General features: G+C 34.3%; 1 protein-coding gene across 2 annotated transcripts in view; it reads right to left on the bottom strand.

The window, feature by feature from the left end:
- Positions 1–2,045, bottom strand: part of LOC121384223 (tetraspanin-18-like) — a 49,091-nt gene extending 47,046 nt beyond the window's left edge. Inside the window, exon 1 of one of the 2 annotated variants that reach the window (XM_041514508.1) lies at positions 1,928–2,045. In XM_041514508.1, the coding sequence (XP_041370442.1) occupies positions 1,928–1,981 (54 nt within the window). In that variant the 5' untranslated portion in view covers positions 1,982–2,045. The remainder of the gene's footprint in view (positions 1–1,927) is intronic. The other variant, XM_041514509.1, reaches the window with a different exon arrangement.
- Between the last annotated feature and the right edge of the window lie 10,127 nt (positions 2,046–12,172).

Below are 12,172 nucleotides of genomic sequence, written 5' to 3'. Positions count from 1 at the left end.
TGTCACCTGGACATGAGAGTCCACGCAATGCTGTTAGATCTACTGGTAGACCCAGTAGAGCTAATTTTAATCAGATTGAAATAAATGCTTATATAATGTATGTTCGCAATGGTGTATGTTGTTAGTGCCAACAAGAACCCGTTCTATTGGCAATCTTCATTTAAATTTGAGCAATTTAACAGCTCGAGACTTTGACAATGACAGCGATTTGAAACTGTTAGGCTATTTATTTACCGGTAGGTTTGTTTAATATTACACGCCATTTAATATAATCGTATATTCATGTCCCTATGTAGGCCTATAAAAATAGTTTAAACGTCTACTTGTCTTTTCTTCATTTGTGCACTTTGGTTTTTGGAAGGTTTTCTTAATTCAGCAAAAAGTATTTTGATGTCGGGGTTCAATCGTATGCATAATTCTTAAAAACAAGTCAAACGGAAATAGACCGGTTTATGGGGTATCCGGGTTCACGGTTTTTCACGACATACTAGTATATCCTCAGAACTCCAACTAATATTAACCAATTGTAAAGAATTCGAGTCTATATAAAAAAGAAAAGGAGAAGAACATTTTTTTTAAACATTTTTATTATATTTTGTTGTTAACAAAACAGTAATTACCTAATTCAATTTATTAGGCCTACTTATCACAACTGCAGTAAAACAAAAACGTGATTACGATAGGCTACACACGGAAATAATATCGTACATTTTGCAAATTGCAGTTAGCCTACGTGCTATCAAATATATAATTAATGGTTTTAACTTCAAGTGTTTGTAAAGATTTTTATTATATTATTATTATTATTATTAAGATACATGCTTTATTGTTGGTACAAATGTTTATTAACTGTGAAGAAAAGCCATAGCCTATGAATGACCAGCAGAATACAACATATCGCTCGAGCTGTTATGGATTTTGGAAAGTTTATGAAGAATAGACATTCATTCCGACCTATCTGGTATCATTAGTCATTACTGCACGTCTCATAAAAAAAGAGTGTTTCTTGTAAATCATTTCTTTGTGTGTGAGAAAATTAGAAAACGCGTGTTCTTCCGTACATTCTTTCACAGAAACCCAACATTTTAGCCCAACTTCCGTGTTGCAAGTATGACATCAGACAGTCTTTCGATCGCAGAATGAGCTAAAAAAATGAACAACTGACGGGTCCCTATTCAAAAGTTAGCTATATTATTACAATGTTTCGCGACATTAAAATGAAAACCGGTCTACATGACCTGACCCCTGTCAAAATTGTTCCAAGTTCTACATTGAGTAGACAACGTCGTTTACATTTCGTTCCGAGTCAATAGGCCTAATATTATTGATAGTAAATCGTAAAGAAGAGTTAAATTTTATTGGTACAATGCAGGGAATTGTAGCTCGGGACATCTAGTTTTAAAATTGTAGAGGGGGGGGGGGGGGGGGGGGGGAGAGAGAGACATACCACCAAACCCCCTATAGTCCGTACCATCGTACAAACATGTTTTGTTTGTTTTGTTTTGATTTTTGTGTACATTTTAGAAAACAATTGGCTCAGAAATTTGTATTAAATGCCATAGTATGAAAATAGGCGTTCTCTGTGGGATGGATTATAGAAACTTTGCTTTGCACCCTCGATTTCAGCCAGCCCCCACCCCCACCCCCACCCTCCACCCTCCCAATGTCGATTTGCTTCCGCCGTGCCTGTCGGTATTTTCATTTCAGACAAGTATTAAATTTAAATTTTCAAAGATAACAGAAATAAAAAGAACCATTTTCAAAACATTAACGTTGGATATATTATATGTATTGTGTACGAAGCAAAAACAAGGGTGCAGCAGGTGACTGTCATTGACGGTACCAAAATGTATTTGTAACGTTGCTATTTAGGCCAAATGTCTTGATTTAAATAACTTTTCAGACTTCAGAATTAACATTTACTTACCCCGAATATTATACTGACTACTATTACCACACATGTTGATACGACATCACACATTTTGTCTCAGGGATCCTTTTTTAAAAACCAGACGCGATACACGAGTTCGCAGAGTCCGCAGCGACTCCTGTTCAGAGAGATTAAAACGAGGCTGGGCGCTGTAAAGAAACCATGTTTTTAAAGGGACACACCCTAGTTACGGCTAGTTGTTAACAATTACGGCGTTGTTTTTCGCTATTAAACCCATTTTTTTCACAAATAAAATTGCACTTTACTTACCGTTTATTATTTAGAATATACATTTCCATTCACCTGAAGTGTTTTTGGGTAATCCTGGTAATCCTGGTGTTTGTAATACCACAAAATGCATTTTTCGTATTTCTGAAAAACGGACGCACGTTTGAGAAAAAACCGTTGAGCAGACAAGGTCTAATCTATTTTTAGACGGGATATATCCATTTCAATGTCACAGACGTTGGTATACCACGTGACCGTTATCATTTTGGTTCGGTTTGTTTTCTCGTGCACGGTTCGCGCAATGAACATCCGATTTGTTGTTGTTCATTTGTGAGATTTTTCTTCACAGTTCGTGAAAATTTTCAGTAACAATAAAGTTCAGACAAGTAAGTATCTCAATACAATATATTTGCTTTATAATAGTGTAAAAGTGTGTAAATATAAAAGTGTGTCCCCCCACACACACTTTTTGGCACCTTCCTACGCCACTGTGTTCGAAATCAAAGCAATCGTCTCAAAACACGGTTTTATAGCTGTGCAAGAGACGCACATAAGAGATAAGGATTGGTCAAATCATCACATTCAAGGTTACTCAAGTGTTATAAAATCTGCAACAAAAAACTCAGAACACAGGCTGGCAGGGAATCGGTGTGTGTGTGGGGGGGGGGGGGGGTAGCCATTTATTACAAATCGTTATACCAAATTTATTACCAAGAATACATACCTGGAATTAAAACAAACAGTCCCTATACCGCCTGTGACTTAAACTTTCAAAACAGTTTTTCGGCTGGCCACATGACCTATACAGATGCTGTACCTATGTGCCTTGAAATATCGACGTTCAGTACATGTGGTAGCACTATGGTAATGTGCAATATTATTGCTAGGACTGGAGACCTTCAATATAACCAATGTAAAAAGCAACTTTAAAAAACCGAAAAAAAAAACCCATCATGCTAAAAAATCTATTAAAACTTATTTTATACGATAAACTACTAACTTTACATGGCCGTAACTCATAGACCTACTGGAAGGTTATAAACGATCTTACAAACAGGACTATAGATGGTGTTGGCCTACCAGAAGGTATAACAGAGAAACTATTTAACCACTTAAAAAACATAAACTCTGAAACAATACAAGACCAGGGCCGTAGCTAGCAGGGAAGCATTATAGGAACTTAAAAAAAATTCTCTTTTTAACTGTTTAAGGAGTTTTAGACTATTAACTACTCACTTGCCCCCCCCCCCCCCCCAAAAAAAAAAATAAATAAAAATCAAATGCTACCTACGGCCCTAAAGACGCAACCATCAATATAAAATCTGACACAAAATACTAGACGGACTTTTAACAAGACAAATATCACAACAATCAAACACTACCCTGGACCAAACTATTAAAATGAAAGAAATTAAGATAAAGTTACAGAATTAAAAAAACCCAAAGCATGTGGTCTAGATCAAATCACAAACGAAATGCTCAAATACGGAAGTGGTGTTATCATATTGCCTCTAGCCAGATTACTTAACATAATATTCCAATATGGAAACTTACCTTCAACCTGGTCTGAAGGTTATATAACACCAATACATAAAAATGGATCTAAACGAGACCCAAACAACTATAGAGGCATTACTATACTCTGTCAAAAAAGAAACGCATAGGCGAAATATTCATGGAATTATCTCTTTAATACAAAGTGGCATAATTTCGTTATATATGATCGTATCATAGTCAAAAAAAAAAAAATTCTTCTTTCCTTTTTTTTTCTTTTTTTTATATATATATATTTTTTTATTGTCCCCAGAAATATTTGGCAGTGTCAGTGTTGAGGATCCCTGAGCTCACTGACGTACACACATATATATATATATATATATATATATATATACACACACACACACACACACACACACACACACACACACACACACACATATACAGACTATTTACATGTACACAATGTTCATGTTTAAAACATATACTGCATTCAAAAAACTCTTTTATCCACCCACCTACTCATTCCTTCCCCCCCCCCCCCCCCCCCCCCCCAATATCTATGTACATCAGTTTTCATACATGTCGGTAATTAGTTTTAATTATTTCTGGGAGCAAAAAAGAAGAGAAAGAAAAATGTGGAAAAACGAAATATTACATAGTGACAGAAAGGAATAACGGGTTGCAAATTTTATCTTTTAATGTTTGTCTCTAAGCCAGTAGGACCGGCCTCGGTGGCGCAGTGGTTAAGCCATCGGACTACAGGCTGGTAGGTACTGGGTTCGGATCCCAGTTGAGGCATGGGATTTTTAATCCAGATACCGACTCCAAACCCTGAGTGAGTGCTCCGCAAAGCTCATTGGGTAGGTGTAAACCACTTGCATCGACCAGTGATCCATAACTGGTTCAACAAAGGCCATGGTTTGTGCTATCCTGCCTGTGGGAAGCGCAAATAAAAGATCCCTTGCTGCCTGTCGAAAAAAGAGTAGCCTATGTGGCGACAGCGGGTTTCCTCTTCAAAAACAGTGTCAAAATGACCAAATGTTTGACGTCCAATAGCCGATGATAAGATAAAAAATCAATGTGCTCTAGTGGCGTCGTTAAATAAAACAAACTTTACTTTTTACACCTTTGAATTTCTAATTTGTTTTTAATTCTCCGTTGTAATGATCGTAAGTTCAATTTTTGTTTTTGCATTTTTATAGAATAAATATATTTATATTAATAATCATCCAATTTACTACACTGCTGTTTGGTTCATTAGGTAAACCTAAGATTATATGTTTATCAAAAGTAATATGTTCACCCATAGTATTTGTTATCCAATTTGCAATAGATTTCCATAGGTTTTTTTTTTAACAAAATGACAATCATAGAATAAGTGTTCCATTGTCTCTGGCAGCAGATTACAGAAAGTACATTTATTGGTATCTATATAGTGAATAGTATATAAAAAATGGTTAGTTGCGAGTATTCGATGCAATATTCTGTACTGAAACCACCGCAAAGTTGTATCTCTGGTACATTTAAAGGGTATGCTATAATATATTTTCCATTCCGTTAATGTACAGTTAAAACCTTTTTTTTGATATTTTAATTGTGATTTTGGAATTTGTATTGCTCCTTGCAAACTTGTTTCTCTTTTAAAATCTGCTTTAACTTTTGTGGATAAACTGGTTTATAATTAGGGGAAAAATTCAGAGTTTGACAATTTAATTTTCCATATTTTTCAATGAAACATTTCACTGCTTTAATTAAAGACGTATAATCTAAAAAATTCTTTATTATATTATACTTCACCATTAATTCGTCAACAGTTAGAAAGCCACCATGTACACCAATTAAATCATTTATAAAAATAATTCCCTTTTCGGCATACTTTTTTTAGAAAATAGGTTTTTTAAAAATCTTTTAATATTTTACTGTTGTGCCAAATATTGACACCAACTATGTCGTCTATACTTTCAATGATTTCTTCACATTTAATTTTTCTCCAGCTTTCAAGAACATCTTGCCAAAAAGTATTACTTATATTTTGCATTTTCTTGCTAACAAATTGATCCCCATATATAATTAAATCATGTATTGATACATTTGTAATAGGCTAAAAAAGATGTATCCATTTTGAATCATTTGTAAGTAGTCTTCTAATCCATGTTGATTTTAAAGCTGTTATATAGATTGAAATATTAATCATTCTTAATCCTCCGTTTTGATAATCTTGAATTATAGTTTAACGTTTTATTTTTTCTGGTTTATTTTCCCATATAAAACTATAAAATCTTTTATTTAACTTTTGGACTAATTGTTCAGATGGAGTTGGTAATGAGATTAGTAAATTTATTATTTTGGGTATTATTAATGTTTTTAAAACAGTAAGTCTGCCTAATAGCGTCAATTTTCGTGCACTCCAGATTTTCATTGTACTTTCCATTTCTAATACTTTTGGTTCAAAGTTATCTTTAACTATATGTTTTAGATTTAAAGAGAAGCGAATTCCCAATAAAATAAACTTAGTTGAACCCCCATTCTAATTTCCATCTAGTATGATGAAAGACTTCATTTGAGAATTTTTTTCTGCCAATCCATATTGTCTTTGATTTAGAATAATTTAGCTTCAAACCTGACATTTTTGCAAAGCAGTCTAGAGTAGTAAGTGTGCCGTTCAGTGACTCGGGAGATCCATCCAAAATAAAAGTAGTATCATCTGCATACTGCGAAATGAGATATTCTTCTCCATCAATATAAATTCCCTTAATATTCTTGTTATTGCGTATTATAATGGCAAGTATTTCTGCACATATTATAAAAATGTAGGGCGATAACGAATCTCCTTGTCTGCAGCCTCTGTATAACTTAAAACTTTCTGATAGATGTCCATTTTGGATTACAGCTGAAACTGAATTTTTATACAGTGTTTGTACCCAAGTTTTTATTTAACACTTAAAATTAAAAATGTCTAGAGCTTTTTGAATAAATTTCCAGGATAAGGAGTCAAACGCCTTTTCAAAATCAACTAATAATAGCTGACTATGTTTCTGTATATTGCATAATGTCATATATCAACCTTATATTTTCTCCTATATATCTTCCCTTTATAAATCCTGTTTGATATTTTTCAATAATTTTGTCCAATACGGTTTTTATCCTATTTGCAATGCAACCAGATGCTATTTTATAAGTACAATTTAAAAGGGTGAGTGGCCTCCAATTTTTAAAAAATTGCTTAGGTTTGTTTGCTTTTGGTATGCAAGTTATGATGCCTAGTTTTTGTACATGTGACATTTCTTGAATACTGTAGCTATAATTGATGGCTCTAACTACAAAGTGCCCCAAATCAAACCAAAAGAATTTTTAAAATTCTGCTGGAAATCCATCAGAACCAGGACTTTTTTTCATTCTTCATATTTTAAAGAAATAATAAAGCTTCAGCGTACGTTAATTTCCCCTCCAACTCTGCTGCTTCGTTATCAAAGAGAATATTAAAATTACAGTTTTCAATTAATTTTGTTATATCTTCACATTCAGATTCCTGTTTTGAATACAGTTTTTCATAAACACGTTTTGCTTCTTTCAATATTTCAGCTTGATCTGTAATTAATTTCCGTTTTCTAATTCTATTTTGGAAACTAATTTGCTATGAAAGTTTCCTGCTTCCATGTTACAAAAATATTTTGAAGGTTTTTCTCCTTCTTCTACAGTCAAATTTGACATGAATATGTGACAATGTTCTTGCTATGGACTGACAGCAGTGGAGGCGTTTTCGTCACCAAACAGCGTCGCATGGGGGCGCTAAAATCAGTACCTTGTGTGGCCACCAGCAGCAGCAATCACTGCGCGACATCTCCTTGGCATAGACTGAATGAGTCCGGGCACGTGGAATCCTAGCCCATTCTTCCTGCAAGGCATGTGACAGTTGCGGAAGCGTTTGAGGGTCCGGGTCACGCTGGCGTACACGTCTGTCCAGTTCATCCCATAGATGTTCAATGGGGTTGAGATCTGGCGATCTTGATGGCCATGGCAGCACATTAATGTTCTCATTCTGTAGGAAATCCATTGTTACACATGCCGTATGTGGCCTGGCATTGTCCTGCTGAAAGAGTTCTGTCCGTCGATCCAAAATGGGAAGCATGTGACGGCGAAGAATTTCATCCCGGTAACGTACAGCTGTCAGATTGCCTTGTATGAACACAAGTTCACTTCTGCCGGTGTATGAGATGGCTCCCCACATCACGACACTCCCTCCACCGAATCTGTCAACTTGGGCGACGCAGTTGTTGGCAAAACGTTGATTGCGGCGTCTATAAAGACGCTGTCGTCCATCAATTAATAGTAATGGAAACTTGGGTAAAAAACAAAACAGACCTTGCAACCAATGGACTTAAAACCCTATTTAATCTTCAGAAATCCTTTTCTGGTTTACTGCCACCACCCCAAATATATAACAAACTAATCGGTACACTAATAAAACCGATCTTGCCCTATAACTGCGAAGTCTGGGGTACAGAACTAAACAACCAAACAAAGGCACACAACCTAGACAAGCTCTTAGACATATTGGAAACGGAACCTTTTAACAAAGTGCATACAAAATGCTACGATTTTATCAACTGCCCTGCTGCTTATCTTGTAAAAATAGCACAACTATGTTGGGACATAACTAGAACAAGAAATAGTATGTTGAGTATTAAATAGTATGTGACAAGTCGTTATATCACTTATAATATAACTCTAAATTATTTTATTTTGTTTAATGTATATATTTAGTCGTTCCTTATTCTTATCATTACCGGTAGCTTTATTATTGCTGGGTCACCAGACTGTGTTTATATGTATATAATAAGTATATGTATACATCATATTAAAGCACGGTAATAAAGCATTTTGTATTGTATTGTATATTTTTGGTCAATGACAAACATATAGGTCACGTGACGTTAGTCCGACACGACTCGAGTATTTCAGACTAGATTTTCAATAAACATACTCTTTAAATAATTTGTTTTAGTACAGTAAATATAAATAACGTTTAGTTTTGCGATAACAATACAAAACTTGTATATATATTTATTTATGTAGTAGAGTTTAGAAACGCTTTTTGAATGAATGAAATGTTTTATTTAACGACACACTCAACACATTTTATTTACGCTTATATGGCGTCAGACATATGGTTAAGGACCACACAGCTATTGAGAGGGGAAACTCATGCTTCGTATGATTATTATTAACTCGGTTATGTTGAACCATATGGATCATAATTTAGTTTATTATCAATATGGTTCAACATAACCGAGTTAATAATAATCATACGAAGCACACGTGTAATAACAAGTGTAATGACATAATTTTGGGAAGTGACGTCATAACATGATAGTACATGAGCCAGGTCGATTTATCTATGTCGAAGAGTCTGGAAGATTTTAACATTGATTCTTATGTAAAAATATGTGTAGATTTCAGATCTGAAACTCCTACTAACGTCTAAAGCTGTACGTTAATTGGGAATTTTCATATTTTTACTGGTAGGGCCTACATCAAAGTCAATTTGTGTTCGATCTGCTGCTACCGAAAACAACAGTCTACAAGACAGACACCAAATATCAGTTATAGGGGAGATTAAACTATTTAAAAATGTTTTTTGTGATGCTTAATATCCAAACTTTCCATTTTGATTTGCTGGACTTTCATAATTGGTCAATTTGACCTACATTTTCAAGGTCAAATGAAGGTAATTGTTTCAGATTATATAATATTGGTTTCTTTTAATTCTTTCCAATAACGTTCACATTATGACTTTGGTTTATAGATATATCCATTACACATCTAGTAGGGGTGCTTCCTGATTGAAATTTCAGGGGCAGATCCATAATTTAACGAAAGTGGGAGGTGTTTTGAAAAGGTTACGTCAACATTTTGGGGCATGGTTTGTTAGAAATGGGTACCAATGCTTTCTGAGGTCTGTACAGAGTACGGTTTATGGTGAGGAAGGGTGCGGTTTATGGTGAGGGTAAATACCCATGCAAAAGTGACCTTTAAACGTCATTTTAGGGTCATTTAAGGTAATTTAGGGTCAAATTAGGGAAAATTAAGTTTTTACATTTTTCATAACTTTGATGGTAGGGTTTTTTACGTGTATCAGCCACTACCCAAAGAAAAACTGTTTCTTAACCTGAATAAAGTCAAATGCTATTTTTAAGTTAACTAATTGTTCCAAAGATGTTTATGAAAAAAAATGTGAAATATAAATTTATATATGTTTTGTTTAATCTTTGGTTTTGGTGTAGAATCAAATGAAATATGCTTCATATAATATTATTGGGAATTTAAACAGATCCCATCTGTCTTTTTAAACGACTAGGCAAATACAATTTCAGGCACGTTTTCTTACAAATGGGGACACATGGTTAATGCTATATAGTGTAAGGTTTACAAAGAGGGTAGGTATCCCACCCCATCATGTTAAGATCATTTAAAGTCATTTGGTACAAATTAAGGAAAATTATTATTATTTATTATTATTATTATTATTTTATTTTTATTATTATTTATTTATTTTTATTTTTATTTTTTTGGGTGGTGGGGTGGGGGTGGGGTGGGGTGGAGGGTGTTGAATATCATCAATATTTAAGATATAATGTTATTTTGTAATTAAAGACAATATCACTGTTTATTCTAGCAACAATTAAAATGGTATGTCTTAATGGGTGTCTATGATTAAACGTATTCAACATGAACAACTGCCATATAACCAACCAGTTTCATATTATGATTGATAGATGGGTTGCAGTACATGTGTATTCTAGAATATATATCTGCCTTGTTTTGCTACATTCAAATTATTTCCCCAATCTCCTTAAGCAGAAGGTAGAATACTGTCAAATTATGGAATGCTTTATAGGTATATTTAGAAATTAACTCTTTTCAAATGTAGATGAGGCATTCTTGATGGTGGAAACGTCTCCAGAATCCTCGCTCCTTCCTGGATTTGTCAATGACTCCGTATCACCATACAAATTATCAACTGGTTCGGGAAATCCACAATGACTACTGCGATCCGTGACATCAGTGTGTTTCAAGTGGAGTATGTCCTGCCCAGTATTTGATGACTACCCAAATGGTATCAATGCTTCGTCTTTAGGGTGACCAGGATAGCAAACCATTAATAGTGTTATATGCCTGTCTGCATTCAACCACAACTCGAGAATATGCTTCATGCTTGGATGAAATATTGTGTATATATAGCTGCGTCATAATTTCCTATCTGGTTGAATGTGCCATTGTTGAATCCTCAACCATCTCCAATGATGAGCCCATACTTAAAGGAGCTCAATCACGGATTTAGTGGGCCTTGTTTCTCTAAATATGCATTATAAATGAAACTTACATTCATTTGGAATACCAAACCTATTTTAATTGAATTACGATCGAGGGAATTCCATGATACGCTTCTTTTTTAAAATTTGGAACTCTTCTTGTGATGAGACATGAAAAATATGGAAAAACAGACTCGTAGTGATGAGGCATTATATGCGACAACCGTATAATGTATATTTTGATTTTATATAAACGATCGCCGTGTATAGAGACTTGGCAAATGATGTATGGCTATATACATGGCAAATAATAAAAAATATATTATTTCATGACGAAAATAACCGCGAATATGCTGACATAAAATAATAAACAGTCGGAACATGAACTCACCATTTATTATTATTATTAGTAGTAGTAGTAGTATTAGCCGCGTGTGTAAATTATTTTGATTGGTTGGCAAAGTGGTATTTCCGTTTTAATGTATAGCGTTACAAAAACATTACATAGATTTAGAAAGGGACCCGCGAGTGGTCTCAGCTTTAGTAGTAGCCTATAAAAAAAAGTATTTTAAGTTTTATTGCCCCTTGCAATTTTGAGCATTTGAAATGTGACTAAATACAGCAAAATAACCTTTTAGTCATATTTATTTACGGTAAAATTAACTTTTTTACAAAATTTACGTAAGCAGCCTCAAAATTGCAATCGATGAAAAATTATTAAGTTCAAGCCCTGTTGTTAGTTTGTGTACTGTACTGTCCGTAGTTAGTTTCTCTTTCAGTTAATCTACCTCAGCCGCTGATAATTTGTAATTGCTATTTTTATTTATTTATTTATTATAAAAAAAAATTGTAGTACTGTTGGGGCAATATGACGCTATTCACATATCTATGGAAAACGTACGGTACACAAAAGGGTCCACTAAATTCATATACCCCCCCCCCCCCCTCCCCTGTTCAGAAAATGCACTGTTCGTACAGTACTTAGTATGTATTCCTCCTGTTCCAGATGGTTTGGTAATATGGATCAATCAAATATATGTACTTATTTACCGCCAATATACATTTTTGCTGTGAATATAGCCAGCCCTCGTTAGTGGAGGCTATAGACACGGCCTTCGTATATATAGTCACATTATATATAAACACCGTCTAGTTTAAAGTATTCTTTAAAAATGTAAAAATTCCTATCCCAAGTCAGCTG

The sequence above is a fragment of the Gigantopelta aegis genome, chromosome 10 (assembly GCF_016097555.1).
Source record: "Gigantopelta aegis isolate Gae_Host chromosome 10, Gae_host_genome, whole genome shotgun sequence".
In the NCBI taxonomy this organism is placed as follows: Eukaryota; Metazoa; Mollusca; class Gastropoda; order Neomphalida; family Peltospiridae; genus Gigantopelta; species Gigantopelta aegis.
The sequence above is the reverse complement of the archived record's forward strand: the minus strand, read 5'-3'. Positions and strand labels throughout refer to the sequence as shown.